This window comes from Vipera ursinii, assembly GCF_947247035.1.
Source record: "Vipera ursinii genome assembly, chromosome: 3".
In the NCBI taxonomy this organism is placed as follows: Eukaryota; Metazoa; Chordata; class Lepidosauria; order Squamata; family Viperidae; genus Vipera; species Vipera ursinii.
This window is the reverse complement of record NC_139516.1, coordinates 111,533,439-111,543,914: the sequence shown is the minus strand read 5'-3', so window position 1 is coordinate 111,543,914 and position 10,476 is coordinate 111,533,439. Positions and strand designations below refer to the sequence as shown.

Genomic DNA, 10,476 nt, shown 5'->3' with positions numbered 1-10,476 from the left:
TCCCATCACTACCCGTGCAGCTGCACTCTGCACCAGTTGAAGCCTCCAGGTGGTCTTCAAGGGCAGCCCCATGTAGAGGGCATTACAGTACTCTATACGGGAGGTAACGAGTGCGTGGGTGACTGTAAATCTGCATATACAAATAGCAAGTATATAGTCTGATGAATGCCTCTACTGTGAAACACATTTTCCTTTGGGAAAATGTATTATAATGATTAAGGTAAAATTAAGCTACTATGTAGTAGTGGGTTAATTTAGTATGCATATCTTATTTTAAATGAATGCTACTTTCAGTTTTTTGAAACAGAAAGATAGAAACTGTATGGTATCTAATTCTGAATTCAAAGAAGTGTAAGTTTCAAATGATGTTCAAAAGGGTATATAAAACTGATCAAAAGGACAACCTAGATAGAGAACCTTTTCTTCCTACAACTATCGCCTTACTAATGATTTATAACTCCTTCTAGCACTATACAGTTATCACTGATAAAAGCCCAGTTTCATTTCTATTACATCAGCACATTTCTTGAATTGTGAAATATTCTTAATAACCAACTTCTCTGTTTTTGAGAACCAATATAATATAATGAAGTTAGCTTAGAAGCTTAAGTTTTGAGCCACATAAACTCAGTGGGTAAGTATAAATTAGTCAACTTAAATCAGAAGGTGACCACTGTACGAAAAATAAGAGGATGCAGTGCTGTGTATGGCCATTTAAGCTCCTGAATAAAATTTGAAATACAAATATATTAAATAAACACCTAACAAGGAAATGGTCTATATGTTTAGATATGAATGAAGTAGCAACCAAGATGAGTCACGCTTGGTTTAAGAAAGGAAGATAACTTTTAAGCATTTCTTCTCAAAATAATAATTAATTCACTGAATAGTGAATTTCTACTAGTAGAATTACTATGGTCAGAAATAAGAAGTTGAACTACTTTTAGGACTTGCTGTCATAGTAAGCATCACTTTCTGAGGATCCTTCCCCTAGATGTTGTATTAATTTCAGCACAGTACAGTCCATTACTGTATTGGTTTTCTAATGTAGACATAAGCTGCCCATGATACCTTTTAAAAAGATGAATATAAGAATATTTAATAGCAAGTCAGATATGTTCCTATCTGAATAAGAAGTAATGGATGATGCAGTGAGAGCTTGGTATTTTGTGTCCAATCATTTATATTAATGTGTGTTAGACTCATGATGCATTTGGCACAAATCTTGATTTATCTTCCAGAAACCAAGAGGAGCAGGCAAATATACCAGTTATAATGCCAGTTATACTTTAGCTATAAGCACATTAAGAAGAGTTTCAAAAATCATGAGAAAATACAGGTCTATCATTTTCAAGGATGAGATATCAAAAATTAATGGCCAGAAGAACATTTTTATACACCATCCTTCTCTCAGCTATGTAAATTAGTGCTCTGGGATCTTTGGTTTTTTGCTAAATGTGGCTGCAGATCTCTAGACTGACAGTTTTTGCTGGCTGAGAAGCAGCTATAGATTGGATATCAAGTTAAAGGGCCATTGTTAATTCATTTACTATCCATAATCTCAGTGGTTATTTTTTTCCATCTCCTTTCAAAAACACTGCTTCCTTTATTCACTAAACTAAGCTATACTGAGATGGTAAATCTGCAGATTGGTGGCTCATATGATTTAAAACTCCTTCCTACAAAAAACAATTGACATATTAAGCCTTTAAATAAATGAGATGCCTGTCAGATAGGTAGAGCACTTTTCCATGGTGTAGTAATTTTCTATATTCAGAGAACTCTTTCATGTGAAAAATCACTCAGTCATATAACCTGCAGTGCTAGAGACTATTTCAGTAAGAACCTGGCATGGATAAATAGATAACGGAAAAATATTAAATGAATGTAATAAGTATGCCATGTGAATTTAAAGTAGTGGGAATATATCCAAATTGATAGTATTTTAATAGAAGAACTGTAAAGTGGGGAGGGGGTGTATATGGTAGCACTCACTGAAAAAATAAAATTCTGTCTTACAGATCTTTATATAATTTTCATGCAAAAGGCAAGACTCATGCAGACAATACTGAAATTTTGATGGACAGCAAAGTCTTGAAGGCTGAAGATTATGCTGCATGTCAATTACTGAATTGCTAGTAATTGTTTGCAGAATGGGAGAATTAAATTATTGACCATCTGAGTGGGGAGAATGCATGGGTACCATAAAAAAATAATGTAACAGCCAGTGGAATTTAATAATCTTTTCAAACTCAATGCAATTATTTATTTAGATAGGCAATATATTTTGATGGTAAAATGCACATTTATACAGTTACCCTATTGGGCACTACATTTTAATGCCACTCAAACAAAGAATCAATCTAGCATGGTGCAGGTCTAGCTTTTAATATGGGAATTCTAAGCTCATATCTATTGTGACTTTGAGGGAAAAAAAGGTACTTTCTCTTATTAAGGCCTCAAAATTGATGCAAGGTTAAAATGCTTAAAATGCTAAAATTCACCTCCTCAAAGGAAACACAAGGTAAGTTAATAGAATAATATCTTGTCACCAGGGATTTTTTATTCCTCTATTATTATTATTATTGTCACTACTACTCTATTTTATTTTATTTTTAGCATGCACACATCTCACCGTCACACGTAGATTGTTAAATATCAAATGGCTAATTACATAACTGAATGGCAACTTTATCCTTTAAAAAGAAAATTATCCATTCTGTAAATTAATGGAGTGGCATAGTTTACTCAATTTTTTACTATATTGTGAAGAACACAGACATAATATTATTGTTTGTTTGGATATTGTTCTATTACTTATAGACCATTCTCTCTAGCAGAGTGAGAAGATAAGAAAAATCTAACTTTCTGCTACTTATCCCAATAATGCAAAGCAGCAGATTCTAAAACAGAACACTTCTTTTTCTTCAGTACAGTGGTAAAAAATAGCATTTGCAAGAAGGTTGCAATTAGCTTCAGTTCCAGATCTGTCATGAAGATTGGTGCCTTGCCTCACCATTACGTGTCATATGAAATAACATTTAGAATCAAGTTTCAAAAACATAACAAACACAACATCAATAATACAGTATAAGTTCTTTATGATACCCTATCAGTGAGCCACGCAGAAAAAAATATGGGAAAGAAATCTGGAACAATTTATGTTGTATGCACTGGGGGGAAAAACCTTGATGTTTTTCAACTCCCTACTTTTAAGAAACCATTCCTGTGTAAAACATACCTCATCTATTTGATGGGCTAGATAACCAGATATTAAATGAAAGAAAGGTTGCCCAGGAGAATTTCTATGGAAATGTTTTGCAGTTGTATAGGATGTCAGGTAATAATTAAGGATACACATCACAAATTTTATGTATCAAGTTTCATTACACAGGCTCATTGCTGACAGGCTGTAAGAAGATACTTAACATACATTACTAAGGTAAAATACACATGATATATATTTCTTTTGTTCACCTTTGAATCTATTCTTTTGTAAGAAAAGACAGATAGAAAATTGTTGTCCTCCTTTTTTTCTTCTCCAATTTTTCTATTATACATTGCCTATAATCTTTATTTTTTTTAATTTAGGTCAGATTGTCAGTATACCTGAGATTTTTTCCCCTCTCTTTGGCTTTGATTGGCCATCTCTTCTATGTCATAAAGTGTAGCAAAGGACATGATTTGGTTGATGTAATAATAGTTCCTCTTAACCCAGCATCCACCACTTCTCCATATCTGGCACCATCATACACCCAAATGAGTGAACCAAGAAAAGGAAGACACATATAGCCATAGCTGGCACACCACTGCATAAAATATTCTGGACACAGGAAGCTTCTTTCAGCCCAGCAGCACTGAAGAAGATTTCTCTTCCAAGGCTAATTTTAAACCAGAGGGATGGGAGGGACACTGTACCTTTGGAACTACAACATAGCAAACGACAACTGTATCAAGTCTTCACTTCTTTTACATTTCCTGTGTAATGCCACCTTCTACTTTTTTTGCTGACATGAGTGTAAAGAGGTGGGTTTGTCAAGTAGAAAATGGATAGAGCCTGTAGAATTGGGATGGAAATGTAGGACACTAAAGAGGAACGGTAAAAAACTTTCAGACCCCTAGATATTCCTGAATAAAATTCCCAGCAGTACAATCAACATAGCCCATACTGAAATTTGGATGAAGAAATTGGAGGTAATAGTAGACTTTGAGACTTTCTTTTCTGTTGAATCTCAAGACCCCTTTTCTAAATTTCTAGGGAAGTCAAAAACCCAAAAGACAAAAAAAACCCCACCCCTAAACTCTGAAACTTAATAAATTTGTTCATATTTGATCAATTTGCTTACCAGGATGCATAGCTACTGCAAGAAAGAAATTATTTCCAAAAAGATGTAATCAAGGATCAGGACAAATGCATGTTGCTGCAAGACAAAGAAAATAAAACTTAAAGGAAACCTATCTGGCTGTTTTTCTGGGATGAGACCTTGACTCTGGAACTCTTTTACCAAAAGATATTTACCGTACTTGGTACCAAATCTGTTTCATTGGCATAAATAAAATCTTTTTATTTCATAAACCTATGTTTAACGTGACTGTAACTGTCATCACATTTTAATTATCTGGTTTTAATATTCTGTACTGAGTGTGAGCCACCCTTGGAATGAACAATGAGTGCAAATACTAAATGCTTCATTAAATCAATATATAATATAATAATAATTGGGTAACAAAGGTTAGCTCAGGATCATTCCCCAGCCCTAGCTTTATGCCAGCTGCTAGTGAAGAAAATGAGCCACAATTAACCCTCTAGGACTATGTGCTAGAGAGTATGTGCTGCCTCTATGCTTGGCTATTATAATCATCAGTTTAATGACAATACGTGTCCTTCCTGCCTACACTTTTGCCAAAAGGAAGCCCGTGTAGTTTCAATGGTGCAGCCATTCATACTTATTTACCCTACCTCTCTCACTGAGATTTATCCTCAAAGCAATTCAGCTAGGAATACTGAAGGGATGCTTTGATTAGTATCTCTCTACTGAAACCTAGATTGAATTTAATTACTTAAATGGGCCCAATTCCATATGGGTCCATTACTGCTCACTATTTGACCCATTGAGTAAGATCATGGTCCTTAATCAGAATTTCCTAGCAACCCAACAAATGTCAAGTGATGGGCGTATCTCAGCCCCAGTTCTTGTTTTAAACAACCTTATTCCAATTCCTCCTCTGCTGGAATATAAGCAATTCTTCATGTTTAATCTAGCATATAGCCATGATTTGTAAACATGCTTCTCTGACCATCCCACTCCACCCCATAACTTGGGGATTAAATGTTATCTGACTATATCAGCTTTGATCAATCATTGGTAATTTCTGAAGGGAAGTGCCTATACTTTAGAACAAAATGCAGGAAATGCGTGTTATTGGATTGTCATTATCCAACAGCATCCCCTTCCAAGAAGACATCAAAACAATGTTCCACTAATGAAGAAAAAGTTAAACTGATACAGCAAAAACTTAATAACAGCAAAGATCCTGAACATGAAAGTATACTGAAATTTTGATTACTTCCATTCGTTTCACATCCTGCAATATCCAGTTTGTTTGGTTAAGCTTAGTTCTATCTGCCACCTTAATGAGAAAATGGAGATAGTGGCTGTATTCATATGAGGTTACCCCTAGATAACCCATTTCTGAGTTTTACATGACACACTGATCCAGAAAGTAATCACAGAGGTTGGGTTTATATAAAATAGAACCAGGACAAGTGGACTTGAGTAGTTTATGTTTGAGTGGGGCATGCAAGCAGTCTCAGATGACTCCTTGTCATCCTCTTCGGAGCTCATTCTGATGAGCAAGGAGCAACAGTGACATCTCAGGTCCTCACTGCCACAGCTCCACCTGCTGTGCGCACGGAGGCAAAGAGCCTGCTCATCAGGGCAATCTTCCTCGCAGCTTCCTATCACTCGGTTCAACAAGCGAATAATAAAGGTGATCGCCAGGAGCAGGAGTAGCATCTCTCCACTTGTTCACCCCTTTTTTTTCCTCTAAGCAACGCGCTGGAAGGCAGGGCCTAGCGTGGCCTCTCCCAAATGCTACCCACTCCAGGGAAACCGAGGCAGAGGCAGCGGTTGCTCTGGAGTTCAGACCGCCCGCTGGAGTCTCCCAGCTACCCACCCACCTGCGTGCGTCCACCTACCGGCTCCCTCTTTCACTCCGCCGCCTCACGGCTGGAGAAAGGGCACGGAGGGTGCAGTCTGCCGAAGTGAAGGAGCTTTGGAGCCAGTTTCTAGCAAGCGCAGCCAGCGTTGCTTCCCTTTCTCTCCCCGTCTCCTTGGCTTGGGGAAAGCGGGCCACGGAAGGCCTCTCAACCAGGGGACAGCGGGCCCGCGGCCGCCTCATTGGGACAAAAGGCCGGGTGGGGGGGTGGGGGTGGGGGTGGCAAAGAATCCACCTGATTGCCAACTTGGAGCGGTCATCGCTTGGGATCTCCGCGTCGGAATCCAGGGAAGACCCGGAAGAGTTTGGGGACCGGGCCTGTTAAATTAAGAGAAGGGGCAACTAGGCCGGGGTGGAGGGGGGACTCACCCAGCACGAAGTAGGGCAGCTCGGTGTTCTCCAAGTCATCGACCACCACCATCTCGCCGGGGAAATCATTGCGGACCGAGAAGAGCAGCTTGGGCTCAGAGGCCGAGGGGCTGTGCATGATGCTTAGGTCGTTCTCCCTCAAGAAGGGCAACGCTGACACGGTGATGCTCTTCAGCTTGCACTCCATCTCCTTGGAAGGGTCCCCGTCTGCTTCAGCCGGCCCGGCAACCGCGGGCCCGGCGGCGGCGGCGGCAGCGGCTGCATTAGCGGCGGCGGCCGTGAGGCTGCAGCAGCAAGAAAGCCAGATGCAAACGCCAGCTAAAGCCATCTTGCGCCTGATCCGCCTCGCCTTGCAGGCACAGAGGAGCCGGCCGAGGGGGCGGGGAGGAAGATCCCTGGTCCAGAAAGGGGCTTGCAATTGCGGTGCAATCAGGAAAGGGGCGGATTGTGGGAGGCTCTTTGTCTCCAAGGCGCTGCAACGGAGCGAAGGCAGGCGGAGGAGAAGATCAGGCGAGCGGGTTTGTCTCCGAGTTGGCTGCCTTCCTCCTCCTCCTTTGCATCTTCTCCCCAGCTCACTCACGCACACAGGCGGCTAGTCACCACCTGGATTATACAACGCTTGGTGGGGAGGGGAGCCGCAGCTATATTTTACCATGCCAAATTGTTTTCGAAGCTTTCCCGGGACCCTGGGAATTGAGAGGCGCACCTGGTACCCATCCCGCCCAGACCCAACTTCCACTCAGTTCAACCCAATTTTTCTGATTTGCAAACTAGAGGTTTCTGAGAATTACACAAGTCAAATGTAAATCACAACAGCATGCCAACACTTGATAGAATACGCAGCCTTTGAATTTAGCTATTGTGGTGAATAATTGTTGCTAGGCCTATCCATCCTTTTAACATTAGCACAAAACCCAAAGTAAAGGGATCAAAACCATTTCCATTTTGGCACCAAGAAAACTAAAAAAAAACCTGTCCATGAAATCACCAGGAAGGGAATTGAATTTGAAGGAAACTTTATCATTTTTTTTCTTTAACTGAATGAAGCTTTTTGTTTTTTATTTATCTTTTGTAAGCCAACAGAGTGGAAACGTGGCTTTCCTTAAATGTTCCCTCCAAAACTAAGCAGGGTGGGAATGGGAAATTGAGTAAGAAATCTCAGGATGGTAGAACTAGAATTATTTTTAATCAGCTTAAGATTAAAGACAATTACAGAAACAGCAACAATCACTCATGTATTGCTACCAAGAAGATTCCACATGATTGTGTTCATATGGCTACCAGCTTCACAGCATTTACTTAATTCTGCTTCACTGATCTTAGGGAATAGTGCTGCATTTCCTTTAATGTGGAATAAAAATATTTAACATTTAAAGGCTTTCCAAAAATTGGATTTTGTGAATCAAATGATTTGTTTACATGCGTCCTTCCATATGGACCTACCGGTTATTAGCAAAGATCTCTGCACTTGATCTGCTTGAGATCATTCTGGTGAACGGTGGAGGGAGTGTTAGCTGGCTTTGTTCTTTATTATTTTCTTGTCCATAACCAACTTACCAAGCTTATTGTGAGTTCCAAGCAACTTTCCCAGTTATAAAACTGTTTGAATAAAAACAGTGCTCACTTGTATTGCATTTACTATCGGGGCAGTTATATTCTGTGCACATTGGAGTATTTGAATTGATGGAATCCAGAGAAACCTACGTAGATATTCCCATTCCCATTTTATCTTGTGATTCCATGAACAAACCATTACTTCAAGCTGATGTCCCTAGATTGCTAAACAACCTACTTCTTCTGTCACAGACAATGTCTATTTTGAGACAATGTTTAAGATGCAGTCCTTAAAACCTGTGAAGTAGATTAATAGGTAAAGACTTTCCCAAGAATCTCTCTAAAAAAATCTTGACTTGTATTTATTTTATTTATTTTATTTTAATTCCATTTATATCCCGCCCTTCTCTGAAGACTCAGGGCGGCTTACAAGCTTAGCAGTAGCCTTCATTCTATGTATATGCCTGTTTATTAGGGCTTTCACACACACCCCAAGCGGCATTATTACAAAGTCAGATTGATTGCCCCCAACAATCTGGGTCCTCATTTTACCTACCTCGGAAGGATGGAAGGCTGAGTCAACCTTGAACCTGGTGGGATACGAACCTGCACTAATTGCAGGCAGCTGGTGTTACTTAAGGAGGCATTAGCCCACTGCTCCACCAAGGCTCCAAGACTTGTAGGCAGTTGCTTCCAAGTTCTTCTCCCCAATTTGCCAAACTTTTAAGCAAAATGACTCGGTTTTTCCATTGTCACCCACCCACAGCATATAAAGTACTTTCTCAGTACAAATACTAACATCTACACTAGAAAGCTATTTTACAAAGTACTTGGTTGCATAAAGAAATGAGTGACATTTGAATCCAGATCTCTAAGGTAAAAATCAGCACTATATTCATGGATAGAAAATACAGAATGTGAAAGAGCTTTAGAAGGAAACAAAGATTGCATAGTTCTGCAAATGAATAACTATATTTGCCTCATTATTTCTACTAGTACTTTTAAAACCACCAAGAGATCAATGGCGGCTCATTAAAGACAGCGGACAATTTCCCGGTTCAAATCAAGACTGAACCATGATTTTCTCCAGAAACTGGCAAACTACCTTTATATAAGACAGACTGCTATAAAATGAATATTTTTAGGGAATAATTAATGAATTAATTATTCTCTTGATATAGCATATTAGGGTTTTTCAGCCTAAGCTGAAAAATCACATGTGGGACATTTTCCTGACATTCTAAATTACTTCTAATAATTGTACTGTATTCAAACATTATGAGCTTTTTTAATTGCTCGATTTGTTAATATGCAGTTCATAATCTGAGAATTTAATGATTTAAAAAACTATGGTTGGTTTGAATGTTCTTAAAATTTCATGGAGTATTTATTTATTTATTATTGATTTCAACAGATTCACACCAAGAATTCCAATGGCAAATCACTGAATCAAATCTAGCTGACTCGTTTAAAATTGAAACTAAATGTGTGTGTATGTGTGTGTGTGTGTGTGTGTGTGTGTGTGTGTGAATGTATATGAATATATTCAGTGTATTGCTAGGAAAATTATCCTTTTTGATATAAATGGTTGTCAAGGTTATAAAGAAAATATTCAAACATTTCCAGACATAGCAGTTACAATGAGATGTGTCAACAAAATGGGCCATCTTAGCAAGTGCTCAGATTATGAGAAAATAAGTACTTTAATATCATCACTTTTATTCACCAGTTTCAGTCACATTATTGTATGAACATAGTGGGTTTTTAAAACAGCTGGGGTTTTTAAAACAGCTGCTAAGCGCTGCTCTCTGTGGCGCTGAGCCCCCCCCCCTCCGAAATAGCGGCTTGTGGATTCTAGCGAGCGGTGCCGAGAACTGTCTGTCGACTTGCTGAGCCTCATCATGGCGCTGAGCGCTGCCACGTCGTGAAGCTCGGGACGTCTGCTTTGTTTTCATCTGCTCGCGGGCTGAGGCAGCTTTGGGGACTGGGGATTGTTGGAACAGCTGCTGGGCGCTGCTTTTCGTGACGCCGAGCCCCCCCCCAACCAGCGGCCTGCTGATTCGAACGAGCAGCGCTGAGAATTTCCTGCCGACCTGCCGAGCTCCGTTATGGCGCCGAGCACTATTACAGCGCCGGGAAGCCCGGGACGCTTTGCCTGTCTTCCTTTCTCTGCTTACTCGCCGTGGATACCCTCTGTTGTGGGAGGGGCAGCGGCGATGATCCCACCGGACGGAGATTCTTCTACTACCATCGGCTGGCTGGCACCGTTTTCAGCGGTGCGGAGCCTCCTTCTCCTCCCGGATGGTGGTTGCAGACTGTGGGCCTGGTCATCGG

The 10,476-nt window shown here is 40.0% G+C and overlaps 1 protein-coding gene across 1 annotated transcript in view; it reads right to left on the bottom strand.

Annotated features, from left to right (window-relative positions):
- ASTN1 (astrotactin 1) overlaps nucleotides 1-6,916 on the bottom strand; it is a gene marked incomplete at both ends in the record, with an annotated part of 252,365 nt that extends 245,449 nt beyond the window's left edge. Inside the window, one exon of the mRNA XM_083358699.1 lies at nucleotides 6,589-6,916. Within this exon, the coding sequence (XP_083214825.1) occupies nucleotides 6,589-6,916 (328 nt within the window). The remainder of the gene's footprint in view (nucleotides 1-6,588) is intronic.
- Nucleotides 6,917-10,476: the final 3,560 nt, after the last annotated feature.